Source organism: Loxodonta africana, chromosome 6 (assembly GCF_030014295.1).
Source record: "Loxodonta africana isolate mLoxAfr1 chromosome 6, mLoxAfr1.hap2, whole genome shotgun sequence".
In the NCBI taxonomy this organism is placed as follows: domain Eukaryota; kingdom Metazoa; phylum Chordata; class Mammalia; order Proboscidea; family Elephantidae; genus Loxodonta; species Loxodonta africana.
Genome location: NC_087347.1, coordinates 1,163,025 through 1,184,388, shown reverse-complemented (window position 1 = coordinate 1,184,388; position 21,364 = coordinate 1,163,025). Strand labels below are relative to the sequence as shown.

At 54.3% G+C, this 21,364-nt stretch overlaps 1 protein-coding gene across 1 annotated transcript; it reads right to left on the bottom strand.

The window, feature by feature from the left end:
• Positions 1–6,990: 6,990 nt before the first annotated feature.
• Positions 6,991–20,930, bottom strand: FAM240C (family with sequence similarity 240 member C). Its single transcript, XM_064287397.1, has 3 exons — positions 20,880–20,930; positions 9,576–9,724; positions 6,991–7,161 (listed from the first exon to the last, which is right to left on the bottom strand). The coding sequence occupies exons 2-3, from the start codon at positions 9,719–9,721 to the stop codon at positions 7,032–7,034; spliced, it is 276 nt and encodes a 91-aa protein (XP_064143467.1). The 5' UTR covers positions 9,722–9,724; positions 20,880–20,930; the 3' UTR covers positions 6,991–7,031.
• Positions 20,931–21,364: the final 434 nt, after the last annotated feature.

Here is a 21,364-nt window from a genome sequence, read left to right as displayed (position 1 = left end):
TGCCCAGTGGCTAGGGTACAGCAGACAGGGCAGGGATCCCTCTAGGAAACTCCTCCCGCTGGGATGCTTCTGCCCCTGGGGTGCTCCTGTCCCTGGGATGCTCCTGCCCGTGGGATGAGAGAGACAGGGACAGAGGAAGACCAAGAGGGAGAAGGAGGGGGAAGGGGGAAGGGGGAGGGGAGGGGCAGGGAGAGGTGGAGTGGGGAGAGAGGGGAGGGGAGGGGGGGGAGGGGGAGGGGAGAAAGAGGAGGGGGAAGAGGGGAGAAAGAGGAGGGGGAGGGGGAGGAGCGAGGAGGAAACGGGAAGCAGGGCCCCTGGTCTCGAAGACAGAGAGGGAGAAGGAGGGGGAAGGGGGAAGGGGAGGGGGAGGGGAGGGGGAGGTGGAGTGGGGAGAGAGGGGAGGTGGAGTGGGGAGAGAGGGGAGGGGAGGTGGAGGAGGGGAAGAAAGGGGAGAAGGAAGGAGAGAGGGGAGGAGGAGGGGGAGGAGGAGGGAGAGGGGGAGGAGGAGGGTAGGAGGAGGGGGAAGAGGGGAGAAAGAGGAGGAGGAGGGGGAGGGGGAGGAGAGAGGCGAGACGGGAAGCAGGGTCCCTGGTCTCAGCTCCCTCCCGGGCCCAGGCTGTCCCATCCCTGGGCTCTCTGAGATGCCCGAATCCTGCTAAGTGATGTCCCTGTGAACTTCGGGCTGTCCTGGCTCCTGTCCCGGTGACCCACACTGTTTGGGCCGACCTTGGGACGTGTGGGCTCTAGTGGACTGGCGAAGTGGGTGACGCACCCACCCCCGCATCCATCCCGCCCCCCAGTGCAGGACTGCTTGCGACCACTCACAAAGTGGGTGTGAGCTCCCAGGGGGCAGATTTGGCGGAGTTGGTAGAAAGGGTCAGAGAGACGGATGTGAGTCCCCGCGGTGTCCATGCGTCCCACGGATTCGATGGAAGGGCCGGGCTGCGCAGGGTGGGCTCACGGGGCTCTAGGTGGCGCTGTTCGCCGAGTAACCTGAGGACCGGTCCAGCTTCATAGGGGTCTGGGCAGGAAACCCCATCGCGTCCCAGGGGACTTCTTCAGCCTGGAATGACTCCCCGCCCAGCTCTCTTCCCTTCCCTTCCCTTCCAGCTCCTCCCCTCTCCTCTCGCTTCCTCACTTACCCAGCTGACCCAGTCCCTCCGGGGCAGGAAGGAGATGCTGGTCCCTGCTGTCCTCTCCCAGGCTACCTGACCTCAGAGAAATGGATTTCACCCCTTAGTCACGTGAGCCTTGGTCCCTTCTGGGCCCAGGAAGCCCCTCGCACCCAGGACGGACGCAGGGTGAGGGTCTAGGATGCCCCGACGGCTCCGGCCCCCTCTGGGGCGTACCTTAGGATCTGATGACCATGGGGGGCACTGGTCTGCGACTGGGGGCCGCAGGTCAGAGCTCGGGTCGGCTCCCCACAGCGCCCTTGACTTTGACTTGCACCATCCGTCTCTTTCCCCACCCCCGCCCCCTCGCCAACCAGGAAGCCCGCAGAGGCCGGCTCTAGAGGTGTGACTGTCATTTCTGCTAATTTTTACTTAGTTTTGGAGGCAGCTTGGGCCAGACAAGACTTGACAGTAGCTCACCAAGAGCAGCAGTTTTTATTTTCCTTTCTCAGCTGCTTGTGAAGCACAGCTGTTTAGTAAGGAGCCAGAGCCACCGCCGGCAACGCTGTGCACTTGGCCAGCCAGCGGTCCCCCAGGTTCTCTGCAGAGCAGAGACTGCGCCTCTGGCAGCTTTTGATGGTCTGGGCCCTGGGCTGGAGTGGAGGGAGGCCCAGGAGCCCAGCAGGTGTGTGTGGGGGGCGCCAGCTCCTTTGAGGGGACAGTAGGTGGACCCCACAGAGAGAGGCTGCACCAGCCACAGGTCAGCCAGAAGCTCCTTGGAACCTGGCTGGAGGCCTAGGAATAAGTCAACCAACCAGCTCTTCCCTGGTGTGGGCAGACTTCTCAGCTTGGGAGCTTCGAGCTATTTAGAAGGCTCCCCAGGGGAGGGTGGGAGCCACCGCTGGGCTGGGCTGCTCCTCAGGTGGCGGGTGTTGTTCAGTGCACTGCGCTCTGTGGCGATAATTTTGAGCGGGTCAGTCAAAGTTGCGGTCGTTCGTGAGCGGCACAGCTTGGCATCCAGCAGATCACCCTGCAGATGAAGCTCAGGAGATTTCAGGTGCTCAGGCTGCATCGGGAGCTTGGCAACCGAGGCCGCTGTCCCAGGACTGGAGGGGGATCTGCTGATGGGATGAAAGAAGCTTCAGTGTTTACAGCAGGCAGATCTCTAAGGAACAGACCACAGAGAAGTGAGGTAAACCTGTGCGTGAGGCAGATGGCGGGAACCACGCTTCACGGTTGCATCACAAACGGCAGCTCTCAGCACAGTGACACCACCCCAGATGTTCCAGGAGGGTCCTGGCTTCAGACGTCTGGGCACCGCCATGCCAGCCACATAGCACGCTCCAATTTCTCCTTTTACAAGCCTGGTTGTGGTGAGGGGAGGGTGCTAATGCCTGTGACGCCTTTATTTGTTCTCATGTGACCCTCACGACAGCCCTGTGAGCTGGAAGTCAGATCCCCCGCTGAATCTGAGGTAACCTGAGAAAGAGCCTGGAGGTGAGGCAGAGCTCTGCTCTGTGGTTCTCATCCAGGAAGGTGCCCTGTGTCTCACAGAGGTTTCCCCATGTCTATCTCTCTGGACCCTGAAGCCCTCATTGTAAACTCTTCCCTTTGCTGCCGGCTGTGCGTGCTGACCAAGTGTGAGCTTCAGCTTAACCTGCTTCCACATCCTTGTGTCGTCCACGTGCCTGATCTCTCCAGAGCCAGGCTTTGATGGGGGGGGGGGGAGTGGAGCTGGGGTGGAGATGGCTGGTCTGGGGCCAGCAGCACTTGAGAAAGGAGAGGAAGGGCCAACACGGAGGGGGCGATGAGGGAATCTAGGGAGCTCAGAGCAAACTCAGCTGGGGGCTTTCTTTTCAGGTCGAAAAAGGAAAATTGGGTTATGTTTGTAAGGAAAAAACAGAATTTTGCAGTGATCGTGTTGATGGAGGGAGTTGGGCAGGGGCAGATTATCCGAAAAGCAAGGTAAGCATGAGCTTAGTGGTGCTTACTTACTAATCTGTAGTGAACACGTTCACATGGGTATGAAATTGTTCATTATTGGTTATAAGTAAGCACAAGTAAACCTGTGCTTACCTTGCTGACAGGGTCATCCATCCCTGTCATGGACTGTAAATTTAAAAAGAGGCTTTGATTTTGTAGGAAGGTGCTGTGGGGTTGGGAGAGAGACAGATGCCAGCCATCCCCAGAAGCAGAGTCTTTGATGTGGTGAAAAAATGTGAAATTGTTCACTATAGATGATCCCGTAAGCAAGGTAAGCACCGTGCTTACCTTACCTATTGGGTAACCTGCCCAGGAGTTGGGCTTAACCTGAGAGGTGAGTACAGAGGCTGGGCTTGGCTCTTGGAGGCTTCTGCCGAGAGGTGTGAAGGACTCGGATGTGCCCCTCCCCTCTTCTGTCTGTGGATTTTCTGAAATGTGCTGCTTGGTCTATTGCCCCTGAATTATGAGCTAGGGCAGCTTGTGTGTCACAGACGGGTCTCATGGAGCCAGGCACTGGTGCAGAGCATCTTCCAAGGATAGGTGTGCCCTCAGCATCCCCAGCAGTGCTGTGGGTGGGTCTTGGCACTTAGAATGGCCTGGACAGTTACAACATTCTTTCTGTCTCCTCCGCGCCACAGACAGTCCCCCAGGGAGCATCCTCCATGTGTCCACCACTGACTTTTCAGAAGCAATGCTCTGTTCACATCACAGCCCCAATCTGTGGCTCCCTGGTCTTTCTAGGTGCCGTCTGCACCCAGGCACCTGGCAGGTGTGTTGGTAGGTAAAGACTCTCCGGAGCGATGCGGACTTGGGGCGCTTGGGGGGCTCGGCTCCACTTGGTCACTCCGGGACCCCAGCAGCTCCTCCCACCATGCCAGTCCTGCACCCTCTCCAAAGGCGGCCCCTGCTCAGACCACCCTCCATGGGGGCTGTCTCTCCACACTGTACTCTTGCTTGAGCCTGCCAACCCCCCGCACCCCCAGGTCCTGTCCCTAGGTCCTGCCCCCCAGGTCCTGTCCCCCAGCTCCTGCACCCCCAAGTTCCTGTCCCCCAGCTCCTGCCCCTGAGGCGCTGCCCCCTGAGAACCTACCCCCAGGTCCTGCCCCCCCAAAAGTGATTGGGTCCTGGAAGGTTCAAGTGATCGTGACAGACAGCAAGAAGGGTGTTTGGAATTAGGTGTTCTGCGCAGCCTAATTATAACAAGGAGCGCTACACCCCGCTACCCCCGAAGCGCAGCCTGCCTCCCAGTCTGTGACAGTGTGGCTATAATTGAGTTCTGAGCATGCTGTCCGACAGAATTACCTTTTGGCTGGGGGGGTGCTCTTGCAGTGTTAGCGAGTGACTTCTATTCCTGCATTATTTTTAGGGCTCTTAATTGCCAAGTCAGCTCCTGAGTCACAAGCAGTGGCAGGTGGCCTGCATGGTGACAGATGGGGCACCCAACCCCAACTGTGGCCGCTGGCTCTCTGAGTCAAGGTCTTGAGGGACCCCACTGAGTTTCTCTTTATTGGCTTGTTTGACAGTAAAGTCGCTGTGGTTTGTGTCAGGTACCGGACCTTTCTTTCTGTATGAACAGAAAGAACTAGTAGAACCAGCTACTGAAGAGTCAACTCTGACTTGTGGCGACCTCTCGTGTGTCAGGGCAGAGCTGTGCTCCACAGGGTTTTCAATGGTTGATCTTTCAGAAGTAGGCCATCAGGCCTTTCTTCCGAGACACCTGTGGGTGGACTCGAACCTCCAACCTTTCGGTTAGCAGCTGAGCACCCATTTGCACCACCCAGAGCACCCAGAACAGAAAGTCCAGATTCTATCGAGTACATTGGGGTCAGCTCTGGAAATGCGGGACACAGCAGCCTTGCTCTTACGTGGACTCTCCATATATGACACTATTGGCTATTGCCTTCCATATTTTTCATGACTTAAGTCTTGGGTGGGTTACCAGGGACTGGAGCAGTGGTGTCTTCTTTCCTTCCCTTTGCCGGGTTGGATCGGAGCCTCAAAGCGAAACAGAACAAAAAATTAACCAGCAGTTATGGTGGAAGAGGTGACAGTGACACCAACCAGGATGATCCCCCAGCCCCCAGCCCCAGTAGACCAGGAGTTTTGGGGTGTCTTAGGCTAGGTTCTCTAGAGGAGCAAAACCAGAGATTTATGTCAAGGAAATGGCTCACGTGGCTGTAAAGGCCGGCGAGTCCCAAGCCTGTTTGTCAGGTGTCAGGCTGGAGGCTTCTCCTGATTTATAGCTGTGGAGGCTGGCAAACCTAAGATCGGCAGGTCAGATGGCAGGCTGCTGGCTCATGGACCGCGAAGGCTGATGAATCCCAAGATTGGCAGGTAAGCTTCTGGCTCAAGTCCCCAGAACCAGAGGTCAGATGATGACAAGTGAGAGCCTTGCTGGGACGTCTTTCTATACTGGAGGCAGGCCACATCCCCAAGGAAACTCCCTTTCAACGGATTGGCTGCTTGTCATGGATGGAATTGTGCCCCCCAAAAATATGTGTCAACTTGGTTAGGCCACGATTCCCAGTTTCGTGTGGTTGTCCTCCATTTTGTGATTGTAATTTTTATGTTAAAGAGGACTAGGGTGGGGTTGTAACACCCTTACCCAGGTCACATCCCTGATCCAAGGTAAAAGGAGTTTCCCTAGGGTGTGGCCTGCACCACCTTTTATCTTACAAGAGATAAAAGGAAAGGGAGGCAAGCAGAGAGTTAGGGACCTAATACCACCAAGAAAGAAGCACCAGGAGCAGAGCATGTCCTTTGGACCCAGGTTTCCTGCTCAGGGAAGCTCCCAGTCCAGGGGAAGATTGATGAGGAGGTCCTTCCTCCAGAGCCGACAGAGAGAGAAAGCCCTCTTCTGGAGCTGACCCCCTGAATTTGGACTTCTAGCCTTCTAGACTGTGAGGAAATAAACTTCTCTTTGTTAAAGCCATCCCCTTGTGGTATTTCTGTTATAGCAGCACTAGATGACTAAGACACTGCTCATGCCACCAAGAATCGTGGCCCAGCTGAGTAGACACACAACCTTAACCGACAGGTGGGGTCACTGGGATGGAGCCCAGTGGCCATGGGAAGGGCATACATTAGTGATGACACAAGATGGTAGATTTTGGCACAGATATTGGCAGATGGTAGCGCATAGGCATCAGCTGGAGTTCACATCAGCGTCAGTCAGGTCTCCCTTGGGCAGGAGCTCAGGTGCCCATGGACCCCGGCTCTGTTTCCTCATCTGTACCTGAGACAGGCAGTCTGTGGGGGTAGGCCCTTGGCTTACCCTCCCCACCCCTCAGGGCACTCACAGTCCACCGTGAGGCCCTGGGAGGGACATCACTGAGCACGAAGCTTCTGATCCTGGCTCTATGGGCCTGTCTGTCAGTGTGTAGCACTGTGGTGGCTGGCGTGTTGCTGTGATGCTAGAAGTTATGCCACTGGTATTTAAAATACCAGCAGGGTCACCCACAGTGGATGGCTTTCAATGGAGCTTTTAGACTAAGACAGACTAGGAAGAAAGGTCTGACCATCTACTTCTAAAAATCAGCCAGGGAAAACCCTATGGGTCATAGTAGAACACTGTCCAATATAGTGATTGGGCAATGTTTTGCTCTGTTGTACGTAAGGTCGCCATGAGTCAGAGCCAACTTGATGGCAGCTAAGTATACCACCACCAACAACAATGTGCAAATTGGACAGATGAGAAGAAAAGGCAGCACAAAGCAGTCCCTCGTGTTTACTTAGATTTTATTGGCACTGCTGCGTGCTGGAAAAGCAATACCATATGGGACACCACGGCATGGTGTTCGTGGGCTGTGGTCGCCACCGGCCTGTGGTCCTGCATGCCATGGGTGTTCAGCACCCTGTGGAGATGTCGTCGGACACACAGATGTTTTTCTTTCTTGCGGGCCCACTGGAAGCTGTGCCTCAGCACCTTTGGGTGCCTCAGGCGGCCGTCTTGTCTTCTGGGTGAAAGGACTCGATGGGCAGCAGGGAGCTCATCTTGGGCACCCCTGGGGGGCCCTGCAGCATCTTGTTTCTGCCCTCCAGCTTCCGGGCCCATTCGTCGCGGAGCCTGGGAGGGCAGCAATTCGGCACTATGCGTCAGCTCCTTGGGCCTGGGTGGCAGCCCAGCTGCATCTCTCAGCACCTCGGCACATGGCGGGGTCAGCCCCCTCCCACATGCTGACCTTCATTGGTGGCTCTGTGTCCCTGCCTAGCCCTGGGATCTTGTCCGGTCCTAAAAATCCTGGGCCCTGGAGGTGGCCAGGCCACTCCAGTCTCACTCCTCGGTGGAGAGGAGACGGCACATTGCCCCAGGAAGCAGCCTGGCCGTGTTTCTGGAAACTTCCAAGCCCCTGCCAAGCCCCGCCTGGGGAGATGGAGCAGAAGCCACCTTCACATTGGCTCACAGGAAGAACACAGCCTCCTGCCCGCCCACCTTGTGGACAACCTTGGGTGGGGAGCACTGTCATGACCACAGCAAGCTCAGGATTGGGAATGGCCCTGCCAGGGGGCCAGGCCCCCACCCCATGGGTGCTGGCAGACAAGGGACGAAGGGGAGAAGCACTGAGCCTGCAGGGTGGCTCAGGCAGCGCCCTCCCTCGTGTGCTGAGCCAGCAGATGTCCTTGTCCCAGGATGGCAGGTCAGTCCGGAGAGTGAACAGCCTGGGCTTCAGCTCCAGCCAGGCTCCTTGGGGACCAGGTTGTGAAGGCCTGCCCAGTCTGCCTTGGCTCCCTGTTGGCTCAACTGTGCCCTGGGGGCAGCTACTCGTTGGTTTGCTCGGGCCCCCCAGAAAGGCCCCCCAGCACCCACAGACCCCTCACAACCATAGGCCTCAGCACCCCAGGGTCCCAGAACCCCAGTACCCTAAGCCCCCAGCACCCAGACCCCCAACACCCTCAGGCCCCGCAGAAGGGCCCCTTAGCACCCACAGGTCCTCCAGCACCCAAGACCCTCCAGAAGGGCCCCCCAATATCCATAGACCCCCCCAGCATCCATAGACCCCTCCCCCGGCACCCACGGGTCCCCCAGCACACCCAGAGCGTCAGCACTCCCAGCACCAGGTCTCCAGAACCCCCAGCCCCCCAATACCCCAGCCCCCCAACACCTCCAGGCCCTTTCAGTACCCCCAGTCCTCTAACACCCCAGCACTCCCAGACCTCCAACACCCTAGGCCACAGCAATCCCAGGTCCCCCAGAAGAATCCCCCAGCACCCTAAGCCCCCCCAGTGCCCCCAGGCCCCGAACACCCTGGGACCCCTAGGACTCCAGGTCTACAACACCCCAGGCCTCTAACACCCTAGCCCCCCCCAACTCCCGCAGGCCCCCCAATACCACCAGGTCCCCAATACTCCAGGGCCTCTAGCACACCTGGCCCCCTAGCACCCCAGGCTTCCAACATCCCAGGCCTCCAATACCCCAGCCCTGCCAGCACCCTTGGCCCTCCAGCACTCCAGGCCTCCCAACATCCCAGGCCTCCCAGCAGCCCCAGGCCCTGAGTACCCCCAGCCTCCACAGTACCCAATGTCCCCAACACCCCAGGACCCCCAGGGCCTCTAGAACCCCCAGGCGCCGGGCATCCCCAGCCCCCCCAGCACCCCAGACCCCCCAGCACCCCCAGGCCCCCAGCACCCTTGGCTTCCCAGCACCCCCAGGCCTCTGGGCCAGCACCTAGGCTGGGGGTGTGTCGGCTTTGTTCTGCACGTCGTCACACACATGTTGTGTGAGGGTGTGTGGGAGTGTTGCCTCCTTGCCCCTCACTCAGAGGTCACGATGGTGGTGGATGCAGACTGGAGCGGATACCCCTGTTTTGCTGCCTTCCCCCAAACCCCTCGGGGAGTTTCTGTGAGTCGTCAGTGGTGGGGCTTGAAGTGGATGTAGGAGGGATGATCTTCCTGTCCCACTCATTCAGTACGTCTGTCAGGGATAGAATCATGTCCCCGAAACACGTGCTAAAGTCTTAACCTCTGTACCTGTGAACGTGACCTTGTTTGGAAATAGGGTTTAAAAAAAAAAAAAAAGTTTTTTTCTTTTTTATCAGTTAGGTTAACAGGAAGTCATACCAAGTCAGGGTGGGTCCTGATCCCATCTAAGTAGAGTCTTATAAAAGAGAAGAGACACAGACAGACACGGAGGAGGGATGGCCATGTGAAGATGCTGCCACAAGCCAAGGAACCCCCAGGGCACCAGAAGCTGTAAGAGACAAGGCAGGGTCCTCCCCTAGAGCTGGAGGGAGCGAGTCCCCACAGACACCCTAATGCAGACTCCCAGCCTTCAGAGCTGAGAGAGGACAAATGTCTGCTCTCAGGCCCCCCACCCGGGCGCCGGCTTTGTTATGGCCGCCCTGGAACGCAGATGCGGGGTGGTCAGTGCTCTTCCTGAAGGTGCGGGGGGGGGGGAGGGGGCAGGGGTGCGGGGGTCCATCCGGATGATGTGGAGCTGAATGCTGGCCTGGGTGGCGCCCACCCTCCCCACTCATCACTCACCTGCTCAAGGCGCTCCGGCTGACTCTCAGCTCTTCGTCTTGGAGCTGTTTTGCATGATATTCGATTTTTTTCTCCCAGAACATCTTTAGCTCACTGGCATCAGAGGTTACTCTTCTGTGATGCCGCAGAGTGTAGCTTTTAGTCATTTTCTGGAAAAAGAAAAGTTGACAGACTTAGGCACTTTGCGCCTGAGCATGGAGGGAGAGGGTGTGAAACCCAGCCATGCACGTAATGAACTCGCCTCAGCCCCAAACCGCAGAGCGTCCTTGCAGTGTCCAGGGCACCAGAGTGAGGGCTGCCCGTGGAGGGGGGTCCTCGGGGAAGTCGCGGCTGCAGGCAGCTCGTGACCCCGCTATGGCAGGCACCCGCCCCTCTGCCCAGCACAGCAGTTTCCTGGTTGGCGGGGGAGGTAGACGGATGGTGAATTTTGAACCTTTGGTCATTTCAAAACTGAAGATACGCTGAGCTCCTCCCTGTATTTTAGTGAAGTTTACCCTAAGGCTAAGGCAGTGGGAATGGGGTACTTCCTTGGAATGGAGCTTGGAATGGTATTTCCTGCCATTTCACAAGTGCCCACTTTTAAGCATGGCTGTGTGTGCTTTATCCTTCTGCATTCATGGCACAAAGATGTCCCTCACAAGGCAGTAAGCGAAGGTGTGGCTTTGAAATCTGAGAAACTGTGTCCCCAAGAGATACGTTTAAGTCCTTACCCTTGTACCTGTCCATGTTTGGAAATAGGTCTCTGGAGATGTTATCAGCGAAGTCAGTGGAGAAGGGTGGGCCCTAGTCCTTCTGATGACGTCTGGTCAAAGGGGAGAACAGACACAGTGGGAGCCACACACCGTGGAGAAGGCACAGTGTGACCATGCAGCTAAAGCTAGGGACTGCCGGCCCTCCCCAGAAGGTACTGTGTGACCTTGCAGCTAAAGCCAGGGTCCACTGGCCCTCCCCAGAAGGTACTGTGTGACCTTGCAGCTAAAGCCAGGGTCCACTGGCCTTCCCCAGAAGGCACTGTGTGACCATTCAGCTAAAGCCAGGGTCTGCTGGCCCTCCCCAGAAGCCAGGAGGGGACAGGAACAGGTTCACCCTTGGAGTCTCAGAAGGAATCAACACAGCCGACACTCTGACCTTGGACTCCCAGCCACCAGGCTGTGAGACAATGAGTTTCTCTCCTCTAAAGCTGCCCACTCTATGGTACTTTGTATGGCAGCCCTAAGAAACCAAGATAGGCAGTTATTGAACATTTCTCTGCTCACGGAATAATCACATCCAAGAGTAAACAGTGTTAAATTCTTGCCAGAAGAGATGATAAATTGATGATAGTTCTTCTTAAGACTCTAGTGCTTGACGTAACTATTTTATGGAATTGCAAGGCCACAGATGAGAGAAATCCTTGAACGAGGAGGCCGCCGAGTGCGGACAGCAGGGGAACTCGCTGGCACTTTGGTGTCCCTAAGACCAGCCAATGCAAGTTCTGCTACTGGATTAAATACCAGCAAGGTCACCCATGGTGGGCAGGTTTTAATGGAGCTTCCAGACTAAGACAAACTAGGAAGAAAGGCCTGGCCATCTACTTCTAAAACCCTGTGGATCACAGTTCTGCTCTGATGCACAGGAGGTCACTCAATGGCAGCTGTATTATTTTCTTAATTGGGCTGTGGGGATAGTGTCTGCACAGTGGTGCACACAGGCTATGGCACCAGGCTGCATAGGTGGGAACACTGACTACGACAAGGAGCGAGAATAACAGGTGTTGGTCAGGCAATTCCAGCAGAAGGACGGCGAAGGTGGTGGTGGGTGTTTTCTGGCTGCAGCAGGAGGAGGAGAGACGGGAGGTGGGAGTCCTGGGCGGGCCGGCCCACCAGCCACGGCCGAGTGCAAGCTGGGCAGTGGCGCTGGCGGAATCTGGCAGCTTCATCCAGGACTCAGTGGCAGGCTGCCTCCCCCTGTCATCACCCTGCACGCTCCAGGAGCCTGGGGATTACTGGCTGCACTGAGCTTTCAGGGTTATTATTTATTTCAGTCCTTGTGCTGACATGCAGAGCTGTGCTGTCTTCACCGCACCTTCTGGAGAGGGAGGGGACAGGCAGGACTCAGGGACAAGTGCAGCCCGTCTGTGACAGGCTCTACTTGGGGACAGGGAAACTTCACAGGGTGCCTGGGTTGGGCTCCATCCCTTTATGCCAGTGTTTTGGGAAACACTGAATTGCGTCTCCCCCAAAAGAATGTTCAAGTCCTAACCCTGTACCTGCAAATGTGACCTTGTTTGGGGACTAGGGAGTTTCTTTTTTTATCAGTTAAGTGAGCGGTGACTTATAAAAGAGAACAGACACAGGAATGGTGACACATGGGGAAGACGTCACGTGACGATGGAGGCAGATGTGGCTGCAAGCAGCAAGGAAGGCCAGGGATTGCAGCAGCCACCGGAAGCCAGGAGAGAGGCCTGGAGCAGCTCCTCTCCCAAAGTCCTCAGAAGGAAGGGACAGGACTGACACCCTGATCGCAGACTCCCAGCCTGCAGAACTGAGACAATACACTTCTGTTATTAAAGCCCCACTCTGCAGTTTTTTTTTTTTTTTTTTCTGCAGTATTCAGTTACAGCAGCCCCAGGAGATTCAAAGGTTGGCAGTGAAGAACAAAGTAGTCAACTGAGCGTGTGCCGGTGGAGAAGAGAAAACGCCAGACTGGCTCAAATAAACCAGGGGAAACGATGGCAGCGGCCGTCGCAAACACCAGCATTGCTGTAACGTGGTCGCTAAAAGCAGTTGTTTGGACCCAGTTAACGAGTACATAGGAGTCCCTATGTGGGTGCAAATAGTTATTTGCTTGGCTGCTAACTGGAGAGTTGGAGGTTTGAGTCCACTCAGAAGAGCTGTGGAAGAAAGGCCTTGCAATCTACTTCCAAAAAACCAGCCACCGAAACTCCTGTAGAGCTCAGTTTTACTCTGACACCCTGGGGTCCCCAGGAGCCGGAGATGGCGGCAACTCCACGGCGGCTGATCTGGTTCCTTTTTTAAAACGACCACTTGAGAGGAAAGTGTTGAAACAGAGTTTGAATTATACCATTTTGTTAGGGATTGGATACCCAAAACCCTTTGTGGTCGAGTTGATTCCGACCTATAGCAACCCTATGGGACAGAGTAGAACTGCCCCATAGGGTTTCCAAGGCGTGGCTGGTGGATTTGAACTGATGACCTTTTGGTTAGCAGCAGAAAGTTTAACTACTGTGCCACCAGGGTGCATGGACTGGATTGTGTCCCCCAAAATATGTGTTATAAATCCTAACCTCTATGTCTGTGGTTATAATCCTGTCTGGGAATGGGTTGTGCTTCTTATGTTAATGAGGCAGGATTAGTGTAGGGTGTATCTTGAGTCAGTCTCCTGAGATATAAAGAGATTAAACAAGAAAGCTGGAAGCAGAGATGGGGAAGACACAGGCCAAGCCACATGCAGGTGGCTCAGGAGCAGAAGCTCAGAAGAGATAAGGACCTTCCTCCAGAGCCAACAGAGAGAGAAAGTCTTCCTCTAGAGCCAGCACCCTGAACTTGAACTTCTAGCCTCCTAAACAGTGAGGACATACATTTCTGTTAAAGCCATTGACTTGTGGTATTTTGGTTAAAGCAGGATTAGATAAGACAACTTTCTCGTTTTTATTCTTTTGTTTGTATAACTTATTGTGCTATGAGAATTTTTTTACAAGGTTTTTTCTGATCATAAAATCAAATCCTACTGAGTCATTTAAGATATATAAAATAAAAAGCACAACTGCTATTATAGAACACTGGAAATTCCAGAAAAAATGACCACCTGCAATCAATCCCACCACAAATCAACAACCAAAGAACCGTGATGGTACCCAGGGTTGCACACGCAGGGCCTGAGTCAGGAGTGCAGACAGCCTTGACGCCGACTGCCTCCAGGCCGAATCCAGCAGCCAAACGTTTGCTGACGTGGCCACGGGCTTTTGTAGGATTTTGGAACTGGGTCTGATCAGCAGAAGCAAAACTGACAAACTAAACGTGCAGGTCGGCCAGTGGAGACGAGTGGCCCCCTCCCCACGTTTAACCAGGGTCCAGGAAGAGACTTCACAATCTGATGAGTGGGATGAGTTACCTCCAGGCAATTACATTGTATCCTGACAGGAGGAAGTGAAAGACCAAATGGGGGGGTCCTGTGGGCTCTGGAAAGTGATATGGCTGCCCCCTAGGCCTCCAGGGAAGGTGGGGTTCCTGGGAGGAGAGTAGGGGTCCTAGGAGGAGGGTGTGGGTCCTCAGGAGGAGGGCTTCAGTCCTGAAAGGAGGGTGAGGCTTCTGGGAGGAGGGTGGGGATCCAGGAGGAGAATGAGACATTTCAACTGACCCTACAGAAATAAAAAGGATAAGAGAACACTATGAACAATAATACACCAAAAAATTGGATCGTTTAGAGGAAATGGACAAATTCCTAGAAGCACATAAACTTCCTACATGACTCAAGAAGAAATAGAAGATTTCAAGAGACCTATAACAAGTGAAGAGATTGAATCAGTAATCAAAAACTTCCCAACAAAGAAAAGTCCTGGGTCAGATGGCATCACTGGGGAATTCTACCAAACACCTGTAGAAGTGACTCCAATCTGCTTAAACTTTTCCAAAAAATAAAAGAGGAGGGAATACTCCCTAACTCATTCTACGAGGCTAGCATTATCCTTATACCCAAACCAGAGAAAGACGCCACAAGAGAACTACAGACCAACATTCCGGATAAATATAGATGCAAAAATCTTCAGCAAACTGAATCCAGGAGGAGAGTGAGGTCCTGAGAGTAGAGGATCCTGGGAGGAGGTCCCAGGAGGAGCTGTGAGGGTCCCAGAAGGAGGAAGGTGGGGTTCTCAGGAGGAGTTGTGGGGGTCCCTGGAGGGGTCCAGCTCCTTGGTTTGAATCTATGCTCTCGACTCTGGCTTCTGGTCTTGGGAGAGGCCTTGGTGGAGCCATCTCACTCCTTGATTTGTGCTCAGACTGTACATTCATGGGTTTGACCTGACGTATCTGGTCACTTTTTATTTTTCCATCAATTATTTTGAGATTTTGTTTTATAGTTCAGAAATTAAAACACCAATAATCTTAGAGAATAAGCCCCAAACAAAGAGTCTTTCTCAGACTCTTACGGTGACAGCACACCCTGGCGTGTATGTGGTGCGGGGATCGGAGGTCTGCGAGGAGGCTCCCATGCTAGAACACATTCCGCGGTGTGTCCCGGGTGGTGGGAGGAGCCCAAGAATCCTGGGGGGGATGAGGAAGTACAAGAGCCCCTTTCCACCACCAGTGGCCTTGCGGACCCTCACCTGGAAACAGCTGCACTCTCAGTGCCCCCCACTCAGGGCCCCCTCACTAAGCACGGCTGCTCTGATGACACACTTTTTCCAAAGAACTCCCCACAATCTAGCCCCACCAGAGCTGGCTCCCAGGTGCACAAGACAGGCCCTCTGGGCTGGGGTTCATTCGGACCAAGGGCTGAGGAAAACCAGGGCAGCTCTGTGGACAAGCTGACCAGGGCAAGCTGTCCAAATGGGCTTACTGAACTGAATGACTTAGGTGGATCCATTTTGAAAACCACTTTGTTGCTTTCCCAATGTGTCCATAGGGGCTGGGGTGGCAGTGTGGAGACAGACTGTTCTACCTTGCTGGCTTTCCCCACATTTTCCCTTGGATTCACCTTGTCCCCAAAGGGGACACTAGATCACCGCTGTCAGGCTGGTCCAGGGACCATAGCAGAGTAAGGCTGGGCATGTGCGGGCAGCTCCAGCAGGGCTGAGGGTCCCTCAGAGGCCAGGCCTGTCACAGCATTTAGCCATCTCCCTCTGGGACCTTCTGTTTATTCCACAATTTCCTCCCAAAGGGGAAGAACAATGTGGTAAAGTGTGTTGCAACTGGGGAAACAAAGGCAGGTTGAGACACCAGGGCTTGTCTCCCTCCAAACAGACCCCGTGATTCAAGTAGGCCAGGGAACGTTCTGGAACATGGCTCAGGTAATGTCATGGATTGAATTGTGTCCCCCCAAAAGGTGTGTCAACTTGGCTAGTCCATGATTCGCAGTATTGTGTGATTGTCCACCATTTTGTCATCCAATGTGATTTTCCTGTGTGTTGTAAATCCCACCCTCTTTGATGTTAATGAGGCAGGACTCAATCTACAGGATTAGGTTGTGTCTGAGTCAATCTCTTTTGAGACATAAAAGAGAAATGAGCGGAGAGACATGGAGACCTCATACCGCCAAGAAAGTAGTGCCAGGAGAATAGTGTGTCCTTTGGACCGAGGATCCCTGCGCTGAGAAGCTTCTCAACTGGGGAAGATTGATGACAAGGACCTTCCCAGAGCCCACACAGAGAAAGAGCCTTCTCCTGCAGCTGACGCCCTGAATACGGACTTCTAGCCTACTGGACTGTGAGAGAATAAACTTCTGTTTGTTAAAGACATCCACCTATGGTATTCCTGTTACAGCAGCACTAGATGACTAAGACACCATCCACCTGTTGTACTTCTGTTACAGCAGCCTAGGTGACTGACACACCATCCACCTGTGGTGTGTCTGTTACAGCAGCACTCGATGACTGAGACACCATCCACCCCTGGTGTTCTTTTACAGCAGCACTCGATGACTGAGACACCATCCACCTGTGGTGTTCCTGTTACAGCAGCACTCGATGACTGAGACACCATCCACCTGTGGTGTTCCGGTAACAGCAGCACTAGACGACTGAGACACCATCCACCTGTGGTGTGTCTGTTACAGCAGCACTAGATGACTGAGACACCATCCACCTGTGGTGTGTCTGTTACAGCAGCACTAGATGACTGAGACACCATCCACCTCTGGTGTGTCTGTTACAGCAGCACTCGATGACTGAGACACCATCCATCTGTGGTGTTCCTGTTACAGCAGCACTAGATGATTGAGACACCATCCACCTGTGGTCTTCCTGTTACAGCAGCACTCGATGACTGAGACACCATCCACCTGTGGTGTTCCTGTTGTTACAGCAGCACTCGATGACTGAGACACCATCCGCCTGTGGTGTTCCTGTTACAGCAGCACTAGATGACTGAGACACCATCCACCTGAGGTGTTCCTGTTACAGCAGCACTCGATGACTGAGACACCATCCACCTGTGGTCTTCCTGTTACAGCAGCACTAGACGACTGAGACACCATCCACCTGTGGTGTTCCTGTTACAGCAGCACTCGATGACTGAGACACCATCCACCTGTGGTGTTCCTGTTACAGCAGCACTCGATGACTGAGACACCATCCACCTGTGGTGTGTCTGTTACAGCAGCACTCGATGACTGAGACACCATCCACCTGTGGTGTTCCTGTTATAGCAGCACTAGATGACTGAGACACCATCCACCTGTGGTGTTCCTGTTACAGCAGCACTAGATGACTGAGACACCATCCACCTGTGGTGTTCCTGTTACAGGAGCACTAGATGACTGAGACACCATCCACCTGTTGTACTTGTGTTACAGCAGCCTAGGTGACTGACACACCATCCACCTGTGGTGTTCCTGTTACAGCAGCACTCGATGACTGAGACACCATCCACCTGTGGTGTTCCTGTTACAGCAGCACTAGACGACTGAGACACCATCCACCTGTGGTGTGTCTGTTACAGCAGCACTAGATGACTGAGACACCATCCATCTGTGGTGTGTCTGTTACAGCAGCACTAGATGATTGAGACACCATCCACCTGTGGTCTTCCTGTTACAGCAGCACTCGATGACTGAGACACCATCCACCTGTGGTGTGTCTGTTACAGCAGCACTCGATGACTGAGACACCACCCACCTGTGGTGTGTCTGTTACAGCAGCACTCGATGACTGAGACACCACCCACCTGTGGTGTGTCTGTTACAGCAGCACTCGATGACTGAGACACCATCCACCTGTGGTGTTCCTGTTACAGCAGCACTAGACGACTGAGACACCATCCACCTGAGGTGTTCCTGTTACAGCAGCACTAGATGACTGAGACACCATCCACCTGTGGTGTGTCTGTTACAGCAGCACTCGATGACTGAGACACCATCCACCTGTGGTGTGTCTGTTACAGCAGCACTCGATGACTGAGACACCATCCACCTGTGGTGTGTCTGTTACAGCAGCACTCGATGACTGAGACACCATCCACCTGTGGTGTGTCTGTTACAGCAGCACTCGATGACTGAGACACCACCCACCTGTGGTGTTCCTGTTACAGCAGCACTCGATGACTGAGACACCATCCACCTGTGGTGTGTCTGTTACAGCAGCACTCGATGACTGAGAGACCACCCACCTGTGGTGTGTCTGTTACAGCAGCACTCGATGACTGAGACACCACCCACCTGTGGTGTGTCTGTTACAGCAGCACTCGATGACTGAGACACCACCCACCTGTGGTGTGTCTGTTACAGCAGCACTCGATGACTGAGACACCATCCACCTGTGGTGTGTCTGTTACAGCAGCACTCGATGACTGAGACACCACCCACCTGTGGTGTGTCTGTTACAGCAGCACTCGATGACTGAGACACCACCCACCTGTGGTGTGTCTGTTACAGCAGCACTCGATGACTGAGACACCATCCACCTGTGGTGTGTCTGTTACAGCAGCACTCGATGACTGAGACACCACCCACCTGTGGTGTGTCTGTTACAGCAGCACTCGATGACTGAGACACCACCCACCTGTGGTGTGTCTGTTACAGCAGCACTCGATGACTGAGACACCACCCACCTGTGGTGTGTCTGTTACAGCAGCACTCGATGACTGAGAGACCACCCACCTGTGGTGTGTCTGTTACAGCAGCACTCGATGACTAGGGTAGGTGGTAATAGTCAAGGGCTGGAAACACTACTGAAATCGCTCGTTCTCTGTGGGGTATTAAGTAGGCGTTACTAATGTGGGTAGGGCTGCATCCAGAAATTACAAGTAGGTAAGAAGGTCGTGCAGCCTGGGAGGCTGGTCACGACATGAGTATGAAGAAAGTCAAGGCAATAAAAGCTTTGCTGGGGAGCGAATCAAACGTTTGCCACAGTGCCTGTTTGTACTAGGAAGCCAACAGTGCAACTGTTTATAATAAAAAAAAAAGTTTATTATAAGGGGACCGGAATTGCTGTACCTGTCTCTGCTGCATACATACTGCTATGAATTAAACTGCTGTGAGTCCCTGGGTGATCAAACAGGTCACGAAGCTCAGCTGCCAAGCAAAAGGTTGGAGGTTTGAACCCACTCAGAGGTGCCTCAAAAGAAAGGTCTGGGGATCTACTTCCGAAAAATCGGGTGCTGAGAACCCTGTGGAGCACAGTTCTACTCTGACACACATGTGGTTGCCATGAGTCGGAGTTGATGAGATGGCAGCTCAATTAAAGAAGTGAGAAGCCTGGCCAGTTAAGAGGATGGGAGGCTCTGAAACTGGGATTGTACGCCCACCCACGGTTGTTTGCACCGGAGTTCCTGCATCTGCTTGACTCTCTGGGCAGAAACTACCCGAGTGAACCAGGGCTGTTAGACCCAGCCACACGGAGTGACCACCTCAGAAGAAGCCACCCGAGTGAACCAAGGCTGTTAGGTCCAGCCACACGGAGTGACCACCTCAGAAGAAGCCACCTGAGTGAACCAGGACTGTTAGACCCAGCCACACGGAGTGACCACCTCAGAAGAAGCCACCTGAGTGAACCAAGGCTGTTAGGTCCAGCCACACGGAGTGACCACCTCAGAAGAAGCCACCCGAGTGAACCAAGGCTGTTAGGTCCAGCCACACGGAGTGACCACCTCAGAAGAAGCCACCCGAGTGAACCAGGGCTGTTAGACCCAGCCACACGGAGTGACCACCTCAGAAGAAACCACCCGAGTGAACCAAGGCTGTTAGGTCCAGCCACACGGAGTGACCACCTCAGAAGAAGCCACCTGAGTGAACCAGGGCTGTTAGATCCAGCCACACGGAGTGACCACCTCAGAAGAAGCCACCCGAGTGAACCAAGGCTGTTAGGTCCAGCCACACGGAGTGACCACCTCAGAAGAAGCCACCCGAGTGAACCAAGGCTGTTAGGTCCAGCCACACGGAGTGACCACCTCAGAAGAAGCCACCCGAGTGAACCAGGGCTGTTAGACCCAGCCACACGGAGTGACCACCTCAGAAGAAACCACCCGAGTGAACCAAGGCTGTTAGGTCCAGCCACACGGAGTGACCACCTCAGAAGAAGCCACCTGAGTGAACCAGGGCTGTTAGGTCCAGCCACACGGAGTGACCACCTCAGAAGAAGCCACCTGAGTGAACCAGGGCTGTTAGACCCAGCCACACGGAGTGACCACCTCAGAAGAAGCCACCTGAGTGAACCAAGGCTGTTAGGTCCAGCCACACGGAGTGACCACCTCAGAAGAAACCACCCGAGTGAACCAAGGCTGTTAGGTCCAGCCACACGGAGTGACCACCTCAGAAGAAGCCACCTGAGTGAACCAAGGCTGTTAGGTCCAGCCACACGGAGTGACCACCTCAGAAGAAGCCACCTGAGTGAACCAAGGCTGTTAGGTCCAGCCACACGGAGTGACCACCTCAGAAGAAGCCACTCGAGTGAACCAGGGCTGTTAGACCCAGCCACACGGAGTGACCACCTCAGAAGAAACCACCCAAGTGAACCAGGGCTGTTAGACCCAGCCACACGGAGTGACCTCCTCAGAAGAAGCCACCTGAGTGAACCAGGGCTGTTAGGTCCAGCCACAAGGAGTGGTTCCTTCACAGCCCTGAGGCTGGACTTGACAGCCCTCCTTTTTCAGGGCTCTGAGAGAAGCTTGTGGACCAGTAAGTCTATTCTCAGGGAACTTAGGCCCAAACTACAGCCTGTTTAAAGCATCACGGAGAAGAAAGAAAGAGAGAGAGAGAGAGCGAGGGAGGGAAGGAGGGAGGGAGGAAGGAAAGAGAGAGAGAGAAGGAGGGAGGGAGGCAGAGAAAGAAAGAAAGAGAAAGAGAGAGAGAGGGAAAGAGAAAGAGAAAGAACGAAAATCATCAGAAAGCCAGAAGCAGAAACCAGAAAATCAGCATAAAATTAGAGGCCAAAATCAGGTTTTATGGCCCTATGTGTCGAGAGATCAAACATCAGCTGACTTTCCATCCAAATGTACCTTGTCAGAATCTGAGCAGGAACATTGCAAAGAAAATTAAATCCCCCCAGAAATGCAGGTAGGCGGAGCTGGCTCATCTACTGTGCTGATTCCTCAGGCTATGGGATGGGGGCACCTGGTAAGCAAGGGCAATGCTATCAAACCCCAAGGGGCTTACTTTTCTAACTGGTGGGTTCCCTTGAGAACGTCTCTGTCTCGGCGTCCTCTGTGGGCCGTCTCCTGGGGTGAATGCTGATATTTGGCCTGTCACCCACTTTTATATGGCTGGTGACACAGGGCCTGGCTTTGCTTCAGTTGTGGGGAAACACGAGCTGGCTCTGGGCTGGCCACCGTCCCTGTGATGCAATTGATTCCTCAGCTCTCTCCTGGCAGCTCGTCCTGGCTCCTCCCACCCCCCCACCCCCCGGAATTCAAGGGTGGTGTGTGAGCCAGCATACCAGGCCTTGGCGTGTGAGCCTGCATGTCTGTCCTTAGTTTGTAAGCCTGGACATCCATTTGTGAGCCTTCACACTGGCATGTGAGCCTGCACACCTGCCCTTGGTGTGTGAGCTTGCCATTGGCGTGTGAGCCCGCGCATGATGTATAAGCCTGCACATCTGTGTGTGAGCCTACACGTTGGCACATAAGCCTGCACGTCTGCCC

Coding starts and splice junctions, on each gene's coding strand:
- FAM240C (XM_064287397.1), bottom strand. CDS start 9,721: ATGACTAAAAGCTACACTCTGCGGCATCACAGAAGAGTAACCTCTGAT. Junction 7,162..9,575: donor AGCCGGAGCGCCTTGAGCAG/GTGAGTGATGAG, acceptor CTGCCCTCCCAG/GCTCCGCGACGAATGGGCCC.